Genomic DNA, 22,021 nt, shown 5'->3' with positions numbered 1-22,021 from the left:
AGTAAGAGTACATGTGTAGTACCTTGTATAATAATATTGCACATGTTTGGGGCAGAGGACTACGTAGATTAGCATATACAGTATATAGTTCTGATCTTCCCAGTTACCCAAATAAGGAAACTGTTTCTTGGGATTAGTAAAGTATTTTTTCCAATACAGTGAATCTGTGTAACATCGATTACTGTGCTATGGATGAGAATACATCAATAGGAACTAATTGCTCTCGCTGTGAAGATGTTTCTTCTGAAGCACCACACCAGGAGAGCATTAAGTATGTGACAAGTCCTATCCCAGAAGTGGCACCAAAAGTCAACAATGATAGTCAACTGGTGTCAGACTTCAAACGACTCAAACTGGAAAAAGATGTACAGAAGAACTGGGACTTGTTCTACAAGAGAAACAGCACAAATTTCTTCAAAGACAGACACTGGACAACAAGGGAGTTTGATGAACTTAAAGCCTGCAGAGAGGTAAGGTTAGCTTGTACCCTCACGCACATTTATTTATATCATCTATAATATATATATGTCTAATGTCTGTGTGTCTCTGAAACACTGCTATCTGTTGGCAGCAAGAGAAACTACATCTCTTTCTATCTCACACATGTGCAAACACAGAGGCAAACACAAGGCAGCAGACTAGCTTTCGAAGCATTTGCTTTGACCGGTCATACTAGTGTGTGTGTGTGTGTGTGTGTGTTGTGTGTGTGTGTGTGTATGTTTATATATAAAATTGTACCAGGGCGCAACAAATCCTGGGGACCAGGTTGCCATGGCAACCATATTTTGCTTCCTGGCAACCAGATCCCAACCCCCAGATATTTTTGACAAAAATTAGTGACCTGGTTCGTGAATACTGCGCTGGTGCTGGCAGCATTAGATCATCCTTATCTGAACTGCCTGACCTGCCCGCCCGTGGCCCATTTCCAGATGACTGACACTCCACTGTAGCACGCGCAGGGAGGGGAAGTGTCAGCTTGATGTGCCCTCTTTCTGCGCCGCGCGATGGTGTGCCGCAGTTTCCCACTGCAGGCAGCCTGCCCAGCACCCCCACTGCGCCCAGGCTCCAGGAGCAGCTCGGCTGCCTGCCAGAATTGCAAGATGGCCCACCAGTCTGACGGCTCTGTCCCCAGCCCAGTCTTTGGGCAGTATTCAATGAGAAAAATTCGCCCTGTTTTATGGCGAATTTGTGCTTTTTTTCGCCTTGGACGGAGCATTTTGCTCTCCAAAAGCGAGCAACCCTATTCAATGTGAAATATTCGCCGTCTTTCTAAGTGATTTTCGCCGTCTCTCTCCGTGTAGCAATTCTCCATCTTTTCATGGAGAGCTGGAATGTGAACTTTTAAAATAAAAGGTTTTTTTTTTTTTTATTTTGGTGTCAAAAAATCAGGATTTTTTTTTTCTGTGAAGGGGCATCTATTTTTATTCATGTGCTTATAGCACATGAATATATATTTAATTAAAAAAAAATAATTTTTTAATTTTTTTTTTTTTACACAGAGCAGCCAGCAGGGGGCCGGAGCTCTCGAGCCGCTCATTAGATATTCATATATTCACTGCATCCGATCATTACATATGCACGATCGGGTGCAGTGAATACTGGGTCCCCCGCTGGCTATAGGGGGCGGCAGCTTGTGCTGCCTGGGTCCCGGGGAGCCCACCTCCCCTCCACATATGTTCTGGGGCAGCCAGGGAGACTTTAATCTCCCTGGCTGCCACCGTCCCACGGCTCCCTGCCGCGGACGCTCGTCCACTGCAGGGGTTAAGACTCGCCGCGAGTGGCGGCGAGTCTTAGCCACATTGAATAGAGGGAGCAGGAGTGGCAGCGAGCCCTCTGGAACAGGGCGAGTGCATGGCGAGAGAAAAAATCTCTCGCCATGCACGGCGAATTTTTTTCATTGAATACTGCCCTTTGCCAATGCTGGCGTTAAAAGACAGACTCAGCCTTCGCCCAGGCCATCGCCACTCCCACCACCCGCAGAATCGCAGAGCCACCAACCTGAGAGTCTCGGACGACGAGTCTGACTGACGCAGACAGTGGGCAGTGGGTGACATATATTATGTAATTATGATTCATATGCAGACCAATCCCCTTGTGCAATTGTCTTATTGCTTTTAATATTTTCACCCACATTATCTCCTTGGCTAACTTTAATTTTATTACCGGATTAATATGTTAATATATGTGTGGTGGCAGCACACAAGATGGCTGATCTTAATATGTGTAGGGGCACTTAAATTATGTCTGGCTCCTACACTTTCATCCTGGCTCTTAGATTTTTAAAACATTTGTCAAGCCCTGTATTATATGCTCAGTTAGGTCCTCACATATTTGGACACTGACACAATTTTCTAAATTTGTGCTCTGTAAGATGCCACAGTGGATTTTCAATTGAACAATTAAGATGCAATTGAAGTGCAGACTTTAATTCAAGGGGCAAAACAAAAAAATAATTATGAAACGTTTAGTAATTGAGACCATTTTTATACAGTCTTAAATGTTAGGGTCTTAAATGTTATTGGGCAAATTAACATATTAATTTAATATAATGTTAATTTTTAATACTTTTATTGAGAATCCTTTGCAGCCAATGACTGCCTGATGTCAGGAATCCATGGACATCACCAAGTGCAGGGTTTCCTTTGTTATGCTTTGCAAGTGAACCCAATGCTTTACAGATGTACAAAAATGCAAAAAAAGATTCACCTTTTTTGCAGCCCACATTGAAAGTTTTGTTAAATCTGTTCTGGAAAACCTAGATCATTTGGAGAAGAGGAAGTACATCAAAAAGTGAAACCTAACTCAGAATGAAAGGTCAGTTTTGAAACATGTACAGATGTACATAAATATTATAAGCAAACCTGATAAAGGAATGTAGTGATTTATTGACAGGTTCTGGTATGAGAAAGAAATATTGCAAAAGTTACAGAGTGAGGCCTACCAAAAACTCAAAAGCGATCCTACCCTGAAAGTCGCTAACAACTTCAGAAAGCTGATAGAAGACCACACGAATAAAGCGTCCATCACAAATGAAAATAATTATTACATTATCATCATGAACCTCACCTACAGTATACATCCTTCCAAAAATACACAAAGATCCAAAAAACCCTCAAGAACAGCCCAACATTACCAGCACCAATGGACTTACCAGTAATCTATCCTCCCTTATTGAACATCATTTACAATCCATTGTAGTCAAAACTCCTTCCCACCTCAAAGACACCACGGACACTCTAATCAGACTAAGGGGAATCACATGGTCAAAAAAATATGTATATGATCTCTGCTGACATCTCCCTGTACACCGTCATAGATCATAAAGATGGCCTGGAAGCCATTAGATGGTCTCTAGACAAGACCGATTATTCTGAGGAAAATAATTGTTTCCTCTTGGAGAGCATCATGTTCATCTTGGAAAATAATCTTTATTTTAATGATGCCTCCTTCTTACAGCAAGTTGGGACAGCCATGGGCACCAGGTTTGCTCCCAGTTATGCCACCCTCTTCCTGGCCAAATGGGAAGAGGACAGCATCTGATACAGCAACCCTTGCGGGTCAAACCTGGTGTCTTGGTATCATTGCATTGACGACATCCTCTTCTTCTAGCAGGGAATGAAGAGGATCTTGAAGCCTTCTGTACATCTTAGAACATAAATTAATGTCAACATGAAATTCAGCTTTCAAATTAGCAATGAAGAGATACATTTCCTGGATCTTTTCATCTATGTCCAAGATAATACCATACAAACGAAAATCTACCATAAGCCTATGGACACCAACAGCCACATCAACAAAGAGAGCAAACATCTCAACAGATGGCTAGAAGAAGTTCCAAAAAACAGTTCCAGCATGTAAGAAAAACTGCACCGAAGAAAAAAGATGCAGGGAACAAATGTAAATCCAATTTTCGAAGCAGGAAGGTATGCAGGCCAGCAGATCAAAGAAATAAATAATTAGTTCAGGATGATGGGCAGAGAATCTCTGATCCACACTAAAAAGAACCAGATCTAATTATAATGAATATGCCTTCCTAAAGAAATATGACTCTCGCCACAAAAAAATGGAAGAGATCTTCAAACAGCACTGGTACCTATTACAGGAGGACCCCATATTATGCAAAAACAAAATCCACTCTAGACAATACTTCATGTACAAGAAAGCAGACCATTTGAAAAGGAAATTAGTCAAAAGCACCTTGGGATCCACAACTGAAGTACATATCAGAATCCAAGGTTATAGTCCATGTACAGTACAGTATGATGTATAAACCTGTCAAAAGCAAAGACACGTAAAAGTATATAACATCTCCAACTTTATCACTTGTCATACTCCCAGTGTGATTTACCTCATAGAATGCTCCTGCGATCTACATTATATTGGAAGAACACTCAAAATCAAGAACTGCGGAGCATCTTCATAATATCAGAAAAAGGGATAGAATCACATTGTCTTTCTGACCATTTTAGACTCCCACATTCCTGCTCCACGGACCATATCAAGAGCTACTTGATAAAAAGGAAATGCAATGGATTTTCAAGTTAAGTACTTTGAAACCAGGTGGTCTGAATAAAGACTTTGAACTCAAGTGGTTCCTATAACGCCCCCTTTGTGTTAATAGCGACAGCCATGAGATTTTGTTGTCTGTTCTATATATAATATAGTGTGTGTGTGTTCTCATTAGACCGTATGTCTCATGATTCCATTTTTATACTTTCATAAGGATGACCCCCATGATAGAATGTAAACAAACCTGCCTCCCTAAAGATGGCTGATGGCCCCTTTGATAGTACATAAACAAGTATTCCTCTCTTAAGACGGTGGAAAGCTACACTGCTCCACAAGTTTGCCAGCTGTTCCCAGGAACCAGATGTAGGACATTGTGCACTTCCGTTATCAGACTTTGGGATTACCTATTAGATTACCAACGAGATGCAACTGGGACTGCTCCCTCTATCCCTTTCATAGATCCACATCTTGGTATATAAAAAATGTTGGAGATTAGATATTTTTGAGGACACATTTATGTACCTTTGGACCTACATAGCAGGAACCGGAAGTAAGGTCTGCTGACTTCCGGTTCTGGGTCAGAGATTGTTTTGGCACCATTTTGATTGTATAAACTCACCATATGGACCCCACATTCACTCTTACCCTGAGGAAAAGCCAGAATTGTCTCAAAACACGTTTGGTGCTTGTGACTACCCATCAGGATTTCGAGGACTTACTGCCCAGTGCATGCTTTGGAGCCTAGCAGGGTTCATTTCAGAAAGCATCATGCTTTATTTCCACCTTGTTGCTCCAAACTTGGACCTGGGTAAGTACATCACCCCATATCAAACATAATTGATTTGTACCGAGGATGTTTCTTATACTTTATCGTTATTCTTACTCCCATGTGTTTATGTGATCCGTATCAAGGCCGCTCTCTCTCCATGCTGTTTTATATCCTGGCCATCCCGGCCATGTTCACTTCTTTCCTTTGTGTCACCTGTCTGTCTCCCCTTCCCCCCCCCCCCCCTATCTAGACTTCCCTACTGTTCTCCCAGGCCTTTTCATTCATATCAATTACAGCTCTCTTCCTCACCTTCCATCTATACCTGCATCTCTTCTCACCTGTTTTCATTCATCTCCACCAATGACAATGGTACCTGCCCCTGATAGCATGCAGACATCTTAGGTGTATTGTGTACTAAAGCTAGATGCACACTGTTGGATTGTCTATCTGGTCTGTCTGGTTGAAGCAAGAGTCTGGTGATGTTTTGGAGCGGGTTGCGGTTGACCATTTGCTCTCTGAGGCTGGAGAATGGGCAAGGGTGGTCATTTGCATAGATTGAATTAACCTGTTTAACCTTTCTGAATAACTGGTTTTGTCTGCTCACCACATTTGGGAACAGGCAGTGGGCTGTAAGTTGCTCCCGGGGAATTGCCGGATTTTCGCTCTGACCAGTCACATTGGAGTGTTGATTTTGTAGTGTGTATCCAAGTTAAGAATTGTGCTGCTAATTGTTACCTGTGCTCTGCTTTAGTTTTTCCGTTACTCTTATTTTTAGTCCTGTGTACCCTGTATTGTACTAATATGTCCTAATTAAATGTTTCCTAAACCTTCCTCGACAAATGTATAATGGTGAAAAACGCATCAAAATTCAGTTATGTATATTATATAGTGGCTTAGGGGCTTAGTCATACAGTACATTTGCACAAAATATGTAACCAATTTCTCTGAATTCTATTATCATGTAGTGTTCGAGACTACTAATGCCATTAAGTGTGCTGAAAGAAAAACAATGACATTTTTTTTCTTACCCAGAACCACCCCTTTTATGCACTTGAGTGGTATTACTAAACTAATTGAGCATCTACCAGTCAAGGGACCATAAGTAATATGACAAATGCCTCAAAACATGTTTCATGGGCAGGTTTGGCTACTCCGTTGTTATCGCTCATTTATAAATACACACACATTTTTTAAATAAATATATGTGTGTGTGTGTGTGTGTGTGTGTGTGTGTTTTAAGCAGCTGTATTTCTTAAACCCTAAACCCTTATTCCAATTTGGATGTGAACATTTAAGGGTCACGATCTTCGATCCATCCCAACAGCTATTACCCTGGCCCGTTTTCGTTTTGCTCGACCGCATATTGCCAGGTGGGATTCAATGTCCTGCCTGCCGATCAACAAAAAGTGGGCGTGTCCGCTTGAACGGATTCATCCGTGATTGCGACAATTCATGCCCGTTATCGCCAAAATAAGCTTTTAAAGTCGGGCCCGTTCTATCGATCTGCCTCTTTAATGATGTTGGGCATTGAATAGGCGCCTGCCGCCATTTCTCCCAATGGAAATAGCGACGTGGATTGAATACCTCCTAAAGCTGATAGGCCATAGTCTATATACAACTGTAACTTATACAACTGTAACTTGATTTGGTAATAAGCTAACATAAGAAAATGTGTGTCGATGTCCAACTATACAGTATATGGTCCTAACCGTGTATATGTAGGTATGTGTGCATACCTCCCAACTTTGGTAAATCGGGACTTGCCGTGCACAAAAAGGGATGGAGCTAAGGGGCGGGTAGGCATGGCCTCCAGGTAGAGGGGACATGGCCTAGCACTGCAACCTTAGTTCTTGGCATATACGGGGGCATAGAAAAAGGATTTTTTTTGTGTTGAGCTTGGTCCCTATGCGTATTTAAATGGATCACAAGGTTATAGTTGGGTAATTTTACTTGGTGATAACGTATATATACAGTGCAAAGTAAGACATCATGATGCCAAACAGATATACATTATGAAAAGAATGCAAAAAATAATAAACAAAGAATAAAACAATCCAGAGTGATACAGTAGCGAGTGCTAGTGTATGTTCATAAACAGTATCAGAATCTCCAAATTTGATCGACGGGCTTGTAGCCAGTCCTGTCAAACCTGGGAGATCAGTCTCCTGGTTAGGCTGGATTGTGGGGGGTATGCTCGTCCTCCTTAATTCAGGGGAATGAGGTTTGTCCAGAGTAAGTGTCTTATCTGATTGCGGCGTCCCGCAGATCAGATGGTGGATGGTTGATTGCAATTTATTCGGGTACCCCTTTTAGACGTCATTATGGGTGTCTCGAGTTTTCGGGAGGGGGATTGGGAGGTGCAGTATAGGGGTGCCAGTACGTTGGGAATGTCCAGTATGGTGCTGCACACGTGTGATACAATACAGTGTGCCGCAGCCGCAGTGATCTGGACTGGTTCCGGGTGTAAGAACAGCAAGTGGATGCACGTCGCCGTAGTCAGGTAGCTGACTTGTGCGCCGTGTCCTCCGTGCTGCCTGGGATCCCTCCTGCCTCACGTCACCAAGCCCCGCTTCCTACTTACCGATTCTCCACGATTGGTGCGTCTTCTGCTTCGCTCCCGCCGACAGATTCTGACAGGTCATGCTGACTCTTCAATCTCTGCTGCCGGGGGATGGATGGTATGCAGCGCGGGGTGATCGTCCTAAAGTGCTTCTCAGGGTGTGTAATTCCTCAACGCGTTTCTGCTCATTAGAGCCTTCTTCAAGGAGGTTGTTTCCGTCTGGTGCATTGTGAGTTTAAATGTCCCTCTACATCTCATATACGGGGGCATGCCAAGCACTCCCGAAACTGCTGGGCAGCCACCAGCTCCCTCCCTGAACTGAAAATATGCCACTGTAATTGGGACAGTAGGGAGGTATGATATTTGTGTATAAATAATTATAGTGAGTCTCGAAATGGCTGTTGTCATTATCTGTATTGGTACCGCAGATGTATAAGGTGACAGAAGAAATGAATAGTTTTGACTATCTGATCCTGTAAGCCATATAATCTGCTATTTTATTGGGAAATATTGTTTAATTCTGGCACGTCTTGCCTTTCAGTTTGAGAACCAAAGACTGACCATCCTAGAAGCAGGATGTGGAGTAGGCAACTGTTTATTTCCCCTCCTGGAAGAGGATCCTGGTCTGTTTGTTTATGCATGTGATTTTTCTCCTAGAGCTGTGCAGTTTGTGAAGGTTTGTATCTCCATATTCTTATTTTTTTTTTTTAAGCAAGCCACGCACTGCATGACCATGCCTCTCAAATTCTAACACTTCAGAAGCACACAATACTGTATATTAATGTTAAATGCTTGAAAATCGGTTCCTATATAGCAAGGGGTCTCTCCGGGCTCCCAACAAATCATGCTGCTCCCTCAATGCTACAACCCAGGTGGTGGAGGCAGCACCAATCACACACCTCTTTTTAGCAGGATTTTGCCATTCATGAAGACCTACCATGGTTTACTTTGTCCAGCAGGTAATCTACTGTTGTAATTAGATAAAAATATCACTCAAATAAGTTTGGGTTTGACATTTATTTATTATTAATATTTATATAGCGCACACATATTCCACAGCGATTTATAGAGAATATTTGAAAATACAAATCAGTCCCTGCCCCAGTAGAGCTTACTGCATCTCTATTCCCTACCACATGTACATGTACACACAGACATTCTAGGGTTAATTTGTTGGGAGCCGATTAGCCTACCAGTATATTTTTGGATTGTGGAAGGAAACCAGAGTAGCCGGAGGAAACCCACGTAAGCACATGGAAAATATACAAACTCCACATAGTTAGGGCCATGGTGGGAATCGAGCCCATGACCTCAGTGCTGTGAGGCAGTAATGCTAACCATTACACCATCCATGCTGACATGATTTTTTTTTAACTATGGACTTAAAGCTGATGTTTTTCAGCTTTGCCTCATGTTTGAAAGACCAAAAATAAAAGATGCCTATAGTATTCACTGTGTTGTCAACACAGAGTGCGCTAAAGTGGCACCTGGCTTAGCTAGCAGAGACTCCTGTCTAGTAAGGTTCCATGATGACTCCAAACATGCCAGTCCATGAATTCTTTGTGTACAGTTGCTGTCAGTGCTTGCGCAGTGCGATATCACACAATGGAGTAAATGTAGGAAGCTTGGAGAAGTGGTATCTATCCCCATAAAGAACATTATGTGCAAGGTGATAATAGAGCAGGCATTGGCTGGAGCATTATCGCCTTGCACATAACATTTTATGGGTGTAGATACCACTTCTCCAAGCTTCATACATTTACCCCAATATATGATATGTAGCCTGGCATAGTAATTGCTGCATCCACCCAATAGTTTGCAGTACAGTATATACAAAATGTCAGTACCAGTATAGCAGTGAGCTATGTCAGAGTAAAGGCATTAATGCCACTTCTCCAAGGGGAGAAGTCGCATCTGATCCCCTTGAACTTCCCGGGCAGCAGGATCACATGCCATTTATCTGTTTCGTTCCTTTTGCATAGAAAAACAAGGTGGTGGTGGATTTAAACAAGAAAGCGCTCAGTGTATAACCAGGTAAAAAAAAACACAAGGGTTTTATATCACCATTTAACAGCACTGTTTCCAATTTTGATTAGCAGGGTATGGTGATACCTGTAATGATAACCACCCTTTCACAGGACATGTGACAAGGGGGTACAATAAAGGAAAAGGAGATCGTGCAAATTATCCTTTAAAACAGATAGATTTTTAATAAAAGTCCACACTTACAAACTGTAGACAAGTAAAAACAGAATGGATAGGTTCCACAGTGTCAAATAACAGCTACAGGTGAAAGTGTAGTAAGGTGCAGATCCACTTCAGCAGTCCAAAAACGACCCGTCCGAAACAGGGAATTTCAAGACCAGGGATACCACGTCACCTCCGGCTGCTTGCACACCAAGGAATCCTCCAGAAAACGACACTCAACGCGTTTCGAAATCCTTCTTCTTCAGGAGTGTGTATGTTCCTTTTGCATGCAATTTCACATGCGATCCTAGCAAGTGCCACCAGAGGCTTTCCGATTTGTTAGATCCTGCGTGCAGTACTTGTGATCTAGGGGCTCCGATCTGAAGTTCACGGGACTGTGGATAAGATATAAAACACATGCAATTTGCCTGATTTCTTGGCCTGATGCATTGGGATCGGGCAATTTCGCACTAGTGTATTTCCAGCTTAAGCAGTCCTGTTCTGATATCAATAGACTACACCTTCTAATATATTAAATTGTTTATTTCAGTGTCTTTGTAAACATCAATGTTGAACCGATATCACTGATAAGAATTCCTAACTATATTCCACAGTATTAATTGTATTTGGTATTTCTTTGCTTTCCCAGCAAAACCCTTCTTACAATGTAGATACCTGCAAAGCTTTCCAGTGTGACCTAACCAAAGATGATCTGAGGGAGCACGTTCCTGCAGGCAGCGTAGATGTTACCACGTTAATCTTCGTCCTCTCTGCTGTCCATCCAGACAAAATGCACCTGGTCATAGAAAATATTTACAAGGTATTATGGAAGAATACATGAGGATGTTGTTTGATTTTGAGTCTACATTCTAATGATTAGATTATATGCAGTAACATATGTATAGGCTAATTAGCGTGTTTTTCTTGAAGGTGCTGAAACCAGGTGGCTGTGTTTTGTTCCGCGACTACGGTGAGCATGACCACGCCATGTTACGCTTTAAACCTGGAAATAAACTTGGAGAAAACTTCTATGTGAGGCAAGATGGGACTCGGTGTTACTTTTTCAGTACAGGTGAATGACTTTGTGAGCCTGCACATTAGACCACAACCGCATTTCGTATACCTGCTCTTTATTTATCTGTTGTGTCAGCATTTAGGGTCCAATTTAAACAGGAGACATAACCTTCTTAGTCTTCCTTTCAGTATTCAACAAATAGCTGTAATCTAGGACTACCGCTGTTTGTCACTGTACCGCTTACACCGTCAATAGATGGCAAAAGTTATAGGGTTCCTATTGATGGCTTCGCAAAGCCTTCTGGGCAGGGCTGGGTCTCTCACATTTCAACAAGTTATGCACATGCACAGACTGTTCGCCGCAAATCACACAGAAGCCTGACTCTGGAAGTAGTAGGCTGGGCATGAGTGGAGGATGTCGCTGCAGGGAGAGATGTCACTGGACCTTGCCGAAGAAGTACGTAATTCAATACTAATCAAAATTTACAGCTGATGATAAAATCTGTTGACAAATTGGGCCCTTAAATTGAGTAAACACTAAATTATTTGTGGCAACACTGAGGTCATTAACGATATAAGCGGTGCTCTTGGGTGAACTATATGGGCATACACATTGAATGATCTCATCATCGGGTCCCCGCTCGGTACATGCAGTCGTGGATGATATGTGCAATTGAGCTGCATGTACTGTACAGATGACTACTGGTGAGGTCGTTAAAGACCCGCAATCGACATTTGTAGCGTACACGCGGAGATATTTTAAGCACTATAGCTCTGTACACATGGAGCAATATACAGCTCAGTGTCCCGTTTTCATCAATGAAATGAAAATGAGACACTGCTGGGGGAAGAGGTAGGGGAAGCCGCTGTTCGCAGGAGCATGCTCCGACGACCAGCAATCACCCCAGGGCTGGTCACGGGAGCACGCTCCCGGCGACCATCGCCCCATACACTTATGCTTAGCGACCGTATCTCCCAGTGTGTACCCACTAGGAATGCCAATCCTGAGATTTGGAATTGAAAAATGCACATTCCCGGCAGGCTGCACAGTGTGACCTCTGACCATGTCACACTGCGCCCAGTCACACAGCCAGAGATGGGAGCAGCCAGACACTGCCCTGCATTAGACTGCGCATCCCAAAAACCTGGGTTTGGAAACTACAATCCCGGGATACAAGTCCCAGCAATTTTAGGGCCAAAATCCGATCCCGGGATTGGCCACCCTAGTACGCACCTTTCAGTGTCTTGAAATATAGAATGTAAAAAGTGTATCGTTGTCGGTGTTCCATGACAGTATCCGTGTTGCATACCTAATTACTGATCGCCTCCTCTTAACCCCTTCCCGACATTTGACGTATATATACGTCATGGCCGGGATGTACTTCCCGACACATGACGTATATATACGTCATGACTTTAAACTGTCCCCGCGTCTATAGACGCGGGGACAGTTTAAACATGTCTGCTGTCCCTGACAGCAAACATGTCCCTGCATGCCCGGGGGGGGCTGCGATGCCGCCCCCCCGTCGGCGATCGCTGTGATTGGCTGTTCAGTGTGAACAGCCAAGCCATTCACAGCGTTTTCCTGTGTTACCGGCGAATCAGACGCTCGGTAACACAGGTGTCAATCACCGCCGGGCGTCAGGGGGCATGAGGGGGTCATCGGTGACGACGACACCTCACCCCACCTGCCCCCAAGGCTGTGATTGGCTCGTCGGACCGACGAGCCAATCACAGCCAAGGCGCGCCATTTAAACTAACGGTGACTGCGCTGCAGACGCCATTCCGGTCTGGAATTGCGTGCAGAGCGGTCACCGGCCACTCTGTCCTGCTATACATACCTGAACCTTGCCTTATACTTACCTGATCACCGCTGGTAGCGTGCTGCCAGCAGCTGGATGCTTCCTGGATCTTGTGACTTCCTGTGTCCTGCTGCTGCAGTGTCATAGAGTCCAAGATAGTGATAGATAGTGATAGATAGTGATAGATAGTGACAGAGAGTGACAGAGAGTGATAGAGAGTGATATATTTTGTGTCTGCTGCACCCCCTTTTGTGCTGATCACTATATCTGAGCTGATCAGCAACTTTTTGGGGGTGCAGAGGTTTTTTTTTATATATATACACCTGTCAGTTGCACCAAAGGTTGTGCTGCCTGTGCAACTGACTGCTGCCCCCCCCCTGCTGCCCCCCCTTTTGTGCTGATTAGTTTAAATTAATTAATCAGCAACTTTTTGGGGGTCCAGGTTTTTTTTTTATATATATACCTGTCAGTTGCACCAAAGGTTGTGCTGCGTGTGCAACTGACTGCTGCCCCCCCCCTGCTGCCCCCCCTTTTGTGCTGATTAGTTTAAATTAATTAATCAGCAACTTTTTGGGGGTCCAGGTTTTTTTTTTATATATATACCCTGTCAGGTTGCACACAGTTGTGTGCCTGCTGCCCCTCACTGCTAATCAGTGTTCACTGATCACTGCATCACTGATCTGCAGGTTTTTTTTTTTGGAGAGTGCAGTGGGGTTTTGTTTTTACACCCACGTTGCTTTTCTGGGTGTCCTGTGGCCGCTGAGCGCTGATCAGTGACGTACAATCACTGAACAGCATTTTTGGCACAGGGTTGATATAATTTTTTTTCTGCAGTTTTTTTAAATTTTTTTTTTTTTTTTTTGGAGAGTGCTGTGGTATATTTTTTTAAATTGTTTTTACACCCACGTTGCTTTTGTGGGTGTCCTGTGGCCGCTGATCAGTGACGTACATCACTGAACAACATTTTTGGCACAGGGTTGATATAATTTTTTTTTCTGCAGTTTTTTTAAATTGTTTTTTTTTTTGTTTTTACACCCACGTTGCTTTTGTGGGTGTCCTGTTGCCTTTGAGCGCTGTTCAGTGACGGTCGTTACTGACCAACATCTGTGCTCAATTTTTGGCGCAGGACCTTTTTTTTTTTTTTTTTTAACCCCTTCAATTTTTTTTTTTTTTATTGGGATCAAATTCCTGTATAAAGTATTTTTTTTTTCTGCACTACATACACACTACACACTACATTCCACCCGTGTTGAAATAAAGTTTGTACCCCCCCCCTACACTATACACGTGTTGAAACATTACACTTACAGAAACACAAAAATAAAAATGGCATCCCAAATGTCATCCCAAATGTCATCCCAGTCCTCCAGAAGAATGTATTCAGCGGAGGAGGCATATGCCATGCTTGCCTCTGACACAGCCAGTGAGGCAAGCGGGGAATTTGAAGGATTCGTCTTAAGCTCCTCTTCCTCCTCTGGTGATGAGGGACCCCCTCAAAGACGCCCCCGTAGAGCAGCTGAGACCCCCCCCCCCCCCAAATGATTGATCCCGTATGGACCCCACCACCAGACAATTTTGAGCCCCAGGTTCCTGAGTTTTTGGCCATCCCAGGAATCCAATTTGATAGTACAGGTCTCAGAGAAATTGACTTTTTCAAATTATTTTTCTCTGATGATTTTATAAATTTAATGGTGGACCAAAGTAATTTATATGCCCAGCAGTTTATTGCTCAAAACCCCACGTCATCATTTGCTAGGTGGACCCCTGTAGATGCAGTAGAGATGATGACGTTTTGGGGTCTGGTGTTACATATGGGCATAGTAAAAAAGCCAGAAATTAGGCAATATTGGAGTACAGATGTTCTGTACAGCACCCCATTTTACCGTATGGCCATGACTCGGACTCGTTTTGAAGCAATCCTTAAATTTATACATTACACCGATAATGCACAGTGCCCACCCAGAGATGATCCCACCTTTGACCGGCTATTCAAAGTCAGGCCGGTCATTGATCATTTCAGTGCCAAATTTGCAGAGATGTACATCCCTGACAGATTTATTTGTATCGACGAGTCCCTTATACATTTTAAAGGAAGGGTTAAATTCCGCCAGTACCTTCCCAGTAAGAGGGCAAGGTATGGCATAAAAATGTATAAACTGTGTGAAAGCACCTCAGGGTACACCCACAGGTTTAGGGTTTATGAAGGGAAGGATTCAAGAATTGAACCGCCAGAATGCCCCCCCTCCCTCGTAGGTGTTAGTGGAAAAATTGTCTGGGATTTAGTGCACCCCTTCCTGGATAAAGGTTATCACCTCTATGTGGATAACTTTTACACTAGCATCCCCCTGTTTAAGGCCCTTGGTTCAAGAGGTACAGCAGCTTGCGGTACTGTGCGCAAGAACCAAAGAGGCCTCCCAAAAACGCACATTGCCCAAGTACTGAGAAGGGGTGAAAGCAGGAGAATATGCACCGAAAATATGTTGTTGGTCAAATATAAGGACAAGAGGGATGTCCTTATACTGACAACAATTCATGGATACAGTACCACCTCCATCCCTGTACGAGGTACCAGTACCCACACCTCAAAACCTAATTGTATCCTAGATTACAATAAGTACATGGGCGGAGTGGATCTTTCAGATCAGGTACTGAAGCCGTACAGTGCCCTGCGGAAAACAAAAATATGGTACAAGAAGCTGGCCGTGTATATCATCCAGATGGCACTGTATAACGCTTACGTGCTATTCCGTTCTACCAGCCAGAGGGGGACATTTATGCACTTTCAAGAGGAAGTCATAAAGGGCCTAATATTTGGGAACCAGCAGGCAGAGGGCCCCAGTACTTCTAGTACTGGCCCCCGTATTGTATCAGGGCAGCATTTTCCGAACGAAATCCCCTCCACTGCAAGAAAGGGCAGGATACAAAAAAGGTGCAAAGTTTGCTATAAAAAGGGAATAAGAAAGGAAACTATTTTCCACTGTGAAACTTGCCCCGACAAACCCGGCCTATGTATAAAGGAGTGTTTTAAAATATACCACACATCTATGGATTATTAGGTTCATCATTTCACCGTGCTTCGGGGGTCTTGCTAATGCCACATAGCACCCACCATTCATTCCACCAGAATCTGAGCTGCAAAATCCAAAAATCACTCCTTCCCTTCTGAGTCCTGCCATGCACCCAACTGGTATTTTTTGGTCACATATGAGGCATTGCCATACTCGGGAGAAATTGGGGCACAGATTTTGGGGTGCTTTTTCTCCTTCATACCTTCTGAAAATGAAAAATTTTGAGCCAGAACTGCATTTTTGTGTAAAAAAATTGTCATTTTTCATTTGCACAGCCCAGTTGTATCAAAATTGGTGAAACCCCTGGGGGTTTGAAATATACACTATACCCCTAGATGAATTCCCTGAGGGGTGTAGTTTGCAAAATGGGGTCACTTGTGGGGGGGTTCCACTGTATTGGTGCTTCGGGGGTCTTGCTAATGCGACATAGCACCCACCAACATTCCACCAGAATCTGAGCTGCAAAATCCAAAAATCACTCCTTCCCTTCTGAGTCCTGCCATGCACCCAAATGGTATTTTTTGGTCACATGTGAGGCATTGCCGTACTCGGGAGAAATTGGGGCACAGATTTTGGGGTGCTTTGTCTCCTTCATTCCTTGTGAAAATGAAAAATTTTGAGCCAGAACTGCATTTTTGTGTAAAAAATTTAATTTTTCATTTTCACTGCCCAGTTGTATCAAAATTGGTGAAACCCCTGGGGGTTTGAAATGTACACTATACCCCTAGATGAATTCCCTGAGGGGTGTAGTTTGCAAAATGGGGTCACTTGTGGGGGGGTTCCACTGTATTGGTGCTTTGGGGGTCTTGCTAATGCGACATAGCACCCACCAACATTCCACCAGAATCTGAGCTGCAAAATCCAAAAATCACTCCTTCCCTTCTGAGTCCTGCCATGCACCCAAATGGTATTTTTTGGTCACATTTGAGGCATTGCCGTACTCGGGAGAAATTGGGGCACAGATTTTGGGGTGCTTTGTCTCCTTCATTCCTTGTGAAAATGAAAAATTTTGAGCCAGAACTGCATTTTTGTGTAAAAAAATTTAATTTTTCATTTTCACTGCCCAGTTGTATCAAAATTGGTGAAACCCCTGGGGGTTTGAAATGTACACTATACCCCTAGATGAATTCCCTGAGGGGTGTAGTTTGCAAAATGGGGTCACTTGTGGGGGGGTTCCACTGTATTGGTGCTTCGGGGGTCTTGCTAATGCGACATAGCACCCACCAACATTCCACCAGAATCTGAGCTGCAAAATCCAAAAATCACTCCTTCCCTTCTGAGTCCTGCCATGCACCCAAATGGTATTTTTTGGTCACATATGAGGCATTGCCGTACTCGGGAGAAATTGGGGCACAGATTTTGGGGTGCTTTGTCTCCTTCATTCCTTGTGAAAATGAAAAATTTTGAGCCAGAACTGCATTTTTGTGTAAAAATGTAATTTTTCATTTGCACAGCCCAGTTGTATCAAAATTGGTGAAACCCCTGGGGGTTTGAAATGTACACTATACCCCTAGATGAATTCCCTGAGGGGTGTAGTTTGCAAAATGGGGTCACTTGTGGGGGGGTTCCACTGTATTGGTGCTTTGGGGGTCTTGCTAATGCGACATAGCACCCACCAACATTCCACCAGAATCTGAGCTGCAAAATCCAAATATCACTCCTTCCCTTCTGAGTCCTGCCATGCACCCAAATGGTATTTTTTGGTCACATATGAGGCATTGCCGTACTCGGGAGAAATTGGGGCACAGATTTTGGGGTGCTTTGTCTCCTTCATTCCTTGTGAAAATGAAAAATTTTGAGCCAGAACTGCATTTTTGTGTAAAAATGTAATTTTTCATTTGCACAGCCCAGTTGTATCAAAATTGGTGAAACCCCTGGGGGTTTGAAATGTACACTATACCCCTAGATGAATTCCCTGAGGGGTGTAGTTTGCAAAATGGGGTCACTTGTGGGGGGGTTCCTAACTTTTAGCATCTTATGGTGCCTAGAAACCTACATGTTGCCTAAAAAATAATCTCATAAAAAGGAGGCTCCAAAATCAAGTAGGTGCTCCTTCTATTATGAAGCCTGTGGTTTGGTCAACGTGCACACTAGGGCCACATATAGGATATTTATGAAAACAAAAAAATTGGGGGAATCAATTTTTAGTCACATTTCTCTAGTAAAATCTACTGTGTTCCTTAGAAAAATGTATTAAAATTGCAAATCTGCAAAAAAAATGAAATTTTGAAATTTCACCTACACTTTGTTTTAATTCCTGTGAAACACCTAAAGGGTTAACAAACTTCCAAAATGCTGTTTTGAATACTGTGAGGGGTGCAGTTTTTGAAATGGCATCATTTATGGGGGTGTCTCACATAGAAGTCCCTCAAAGTCACATCAGAACTGAACTGGTCCCTAAAAAAATCAGTGTTTGAAATTTTCTTGAAAATTTGAGAATTTGCTATTCATATTTTAAGCCTCCTAGTGTCCAAAAAAATTAAAAGGAGGTTGAAATAATGATGGAAACATAAAGTAGACATATGGTCTATGTTAGTTATTAACTTTTTTGAGTGGTATGATTATTTGTCTCACAAGCAGAAAATTTAACATTTTGAAAATCGCTAAATTTTCCATTTTTTTACGACATTTTGGTATTTTTCACAAAAAAACACAGACTGTATCGACCAAAATTTACCACTAACTTGAAGTACAATGTGTCACGAGAAAACAATTATACCCACTTAAGTGATACATGTCAGATTTGAAAAAAATGGCTCTGTCAGGAAGGCAAAAACTGGCTGCGTCAGGAAGGGGTTAAGCTAGCCAGAAAAGTTATGATTCTGCCACTCATTATGAGGTCAGAGCAACAAGGATGAAATATTATCTTTATCATCTCTCATTTGTCATTTAATATCCTCTAACCTGAAAATGTATCTGGAATACTAATGGGTAATATAAAGTAGCCTGATAAGAATAGAAAGGCACTTGTTACACAGACTATAAAGGCCCCCATACACTAGACTATAAAGGCCCCCATAGACTTCCCCCTGAGCTTCCCCGGCTGCTCCCCGGGGGAGCTTGATTAGATTGGCACTTGATGTGCCATTTTTTACATGTGATAAATCGTCTCGATTTATCACATGTAAAAAAACCCGGGGAGCAGGGGGGGGGGCTAAGAGGTGGGAGCTGGTGGGAGCAGGGGGGCTGGGGACGCTGCGGGGGACACGTCTGTGTCCCCCGCTGCTGGGGACGCTGCGGGGGACAGCGTCTGTGCGGCAAGAAGGTAGAGGGAGCAGGGGGGGCTGGAGACGCTGCGGGGGACACAGGCTGCATAGAGCTGGGCAGGGGGAGCCGGCCGGGAGCTGTCAGTAATGAATAAAAAAAAAAAGCCCATACAATGAATGGGCAGCCTGTGATTGGCTGCTGAGCGCTCTCTCAGCCAATTGCTGACTGGCTGAGAGAGCGCTCAGCCAATCACAGGCCGCCCATTCATTGTATGGGCTTTTTTTTTTTATTCATTACTGACAGCTCCCGGCCGTCTCCCCCTGCCCGGCTCTATGCAGCCTGTGTCCCCCGCAGCGTCTCCAGCCCCCCCTGCTCCCTCTACCTTCTCGCCGCACAGACGCTGTCCCCCGCAGCGGGGGACACAGACGTGTCCCCCGCAGCGTCCCCAGCCCCCCCTGCTCCCTCCACCGCCGCGCCGCCCCACTAGGTCCCAAGTCGGGTGGTCGGACGTGCAGCAGGTCCGACCACCCGACGCAGATCCGATGCGCACGGGACCGCGCATCGGATCTGAGGGGACATCAAAACTAGCCGATTTTGGTCCGATTTCGGCCAGATCCGACTGATCTGGCTGAAATCTGACCAAAATCGGCTAGTGTATGGGGGCCTTAAATGTGGTGCTGATCCTAATGACCTTTCAGAGAGTGAAAGCTGATAGCTATTGTGTGTGTGTGTGTGTGTGTGTGTGTGTGTGTGTGTGTGTGTGTGTTTGTCTCATAAGCCAGGGACCTCAGGCATATTCCTGCATCTTATCTCCACTGTCTGTAATTTTGTTTTTTAGATGTTACAGAGAAACAAGAAAGGAAGTAGCGTGAAGAGTGCAAATATTGGTGGGGCAGGCCAAATAGGGGGGAAAAAATAAGGCCCTTTTAATAGAAAATTGATTTATTTTAATTTTTTTTTTAAACTAGAATTTAAAGAGTTACTAATCTATAGAAACATGAAAGTGCCAGGAGATGTAAAATATTACTTTATAGGATGAAATGCGTCTCAGGAGTGACAGTTGGTAATGCTACTGACCCTTATCTGATACTTACTGATCATCAGATGTATTTAAAAATCTTGTTAACTGATTCATCACAATTGCATTGCTGATCTATACTGTACTGCTAAAGAAATGGTTTGGTTAAATCTGGAAGCATTGGTCTGATTGGTTCCAAACTATCAACTAATCAGGAAAGTTTCTTTCACACATTATTAGGGGAATTCAATTAAGGGCTGGGGATTTAAAAAAACCCTGCTGCTCATGGTTTTACTATTCAATTGCAAACACATAGGTTGTTGTTCTTGTTCATTCGGTCCTCCGTGACCTGAGAGTCACTTAGATATGTGTGCACTTTCCACATCATTCGATGGTCGGCAACCATCAAATGATTTGGGTGTTTCGCCATAGGCGGCGAATGGATGCTTATGTTAAACATCCATTCTCAGAGGTGTGGGTGAACCCAGCGCGTGAGGAGGGGGGGCGGGCGCACCTGTGAGTGGCGGGCAGCATCTGGGAGACTTGCAAGGCTGCAAATGTAGAATGCTTGCGATTCATCCAGAATAAGGGTCATTAGGGCGGTGTTCAATCCCAGCTGCTATTGCTGCCTGGCGGAAATAGCTGAAATCTGTATCTAATCCCGGCCGAAACTGACTTGGACTCACCTGCTATGGAGTGGAATCTGTATTGTTGGAAACGGTCGCTGGATTATCAAATCCACCACCGCTTTTTACTATCCGCCCATAGCAACCCATCAGCTTCTAGTTAGGATTTATGTGGTACATTCCATAATAAAGAAGAAGCTGATTGGTTGTTAACGTATCCATTCTTTAAACAGTTTGATACATATACCCACAATTAGTTGCTGCTTATCTCAGATACACAATGTGCTGAATTTAATGCAAATCAGCAGTGCGAATCAATGCAGTGCATAAAATGCTTGGTGCCAATGTTACATCATGAACAGGAGTGCTTACTTTTCTATCCAATTTTGCATAGCCCACAGTTCCATTTGCATGTCCTGACTAAAGTTCCCCTACATAAACACACCCGAAGGTAGATTTGTGGCTAGGCGTTATGGGGTGAAGCGGTATCAGTGCACATTAATATTAGTGTTGCGCGCTTATATGCCAGAAAACATATGAACAGTGAGTGGCACTGACCATTCCGACAATTTTTGCTATCCATTTTGGCTACTGCACAACTCTGTCCCTGGCTGCCAGGCTCCAGGGTGCACAGAAGATCTTGCAATGCTAGAAAGATTTAGCACATGCCCAGTGAGCCGTACATGCCCAGTGACACAACTAGGCTGTGGGCTCTGGTAGGGATATCCGAAGATGGGAGTTTTCTCTATACCACTTTACCAAGGCAATGCAATTGCTCAAACAGGCAAGAAGTGTTTTATTCTGCCTGATGTGTGCTGCTATAATACAACTCTCCCCCCCCCCCTTTTCCTGTTACAGCCCAGTCACGCTTGGTTCTGTAGGGTGCACAGTACATAAAAATACAATATACATTCAACTCTGCATCAAGCCTTGTGTCCAGAAAATAACTAGATTCGCTTTAAGTTTTACACCTACACTCCTTTCTGGAAGAGTTGTCGCTATAAGCGTCTTTCCTGAGCTTTGAAAATCTGAAGTAAAATGCTTTCCAAACAGGCTTTATAATAAGATTCTTCTTTGCTTTTTTTCAGAACATTTGCAACACCTCTTTACCACAGCTGGGTACAAGGAAGTCTCTAATGTGTACGTGCAGCGGGAGACTGTGAATAAGAAGGAAGGCCTCTGTGTGCCTCGGATCTTTGTTCAAAGCAAATATTACAAACCTCATTGACATTTTGTAGTATTTATGGTAAATTTTGGTAAA

General features: G+C 43.5%; 1 protein-coding gene across 4 annotated transcripts in view; it reads left to right on the top strand.

Annotated features, from left to right (window-relative positions):
- Positions 1–22,021, top strand: part of METTL6 (methyltransferase 6, tRNA N3-cytidine) — a 23,622-nt gene extending 1,601 nt beyond the window's left edge. For 3 of the 4 annotated variants that reach the window (XM_083188618.1, XM_083188619.1, XM_083188617.1), the window contains exons 2-6: positions 160–470; positions 8,380–8,514; positions 10,675–10,845; positions 10,956–11,097; positions 21,849–22,021. In XM_083188618.1, coding sequence (XP_083044744.1) covers positions 189–470; positions 8,380–8,514; positions 10,675–10,845; positions 10,956–11,097; positions 21,849–21,988 — 870 coding nt within the window. In that variant the 5' untranslated portion in view covers positions 160–188 and the 3' untranslated portion in view covers positions 21,989–22,021. The remainder of the gene's footprint in view (positions 1–159; positions 471–8,379; positions 8,515–10,674; positions 10,846–10,955; positions 11,098–21,848) is intronic. The other variant, XM_083188620.1, reaches the window with a different exon arrangement.

The sequence above is a fragment of the Crinia signifera genome, chromosome 5 (genome assembly GCF_055691185.1).
Source record: "Crinia signifera chromosome 5, ASM5569118v1, whole genome shotgun sequence".
NCBI classification, from domain to species: Eukaryota; Metazoa; Chordata; class Amphibia; order Anura; family Myobatrachidae; genus Crinia; species Crinia signifera.
Note: the sequence above shows the minus strand (reverse complement) of the source record. Positions and strands in the feature narration are given on the sequence as shown.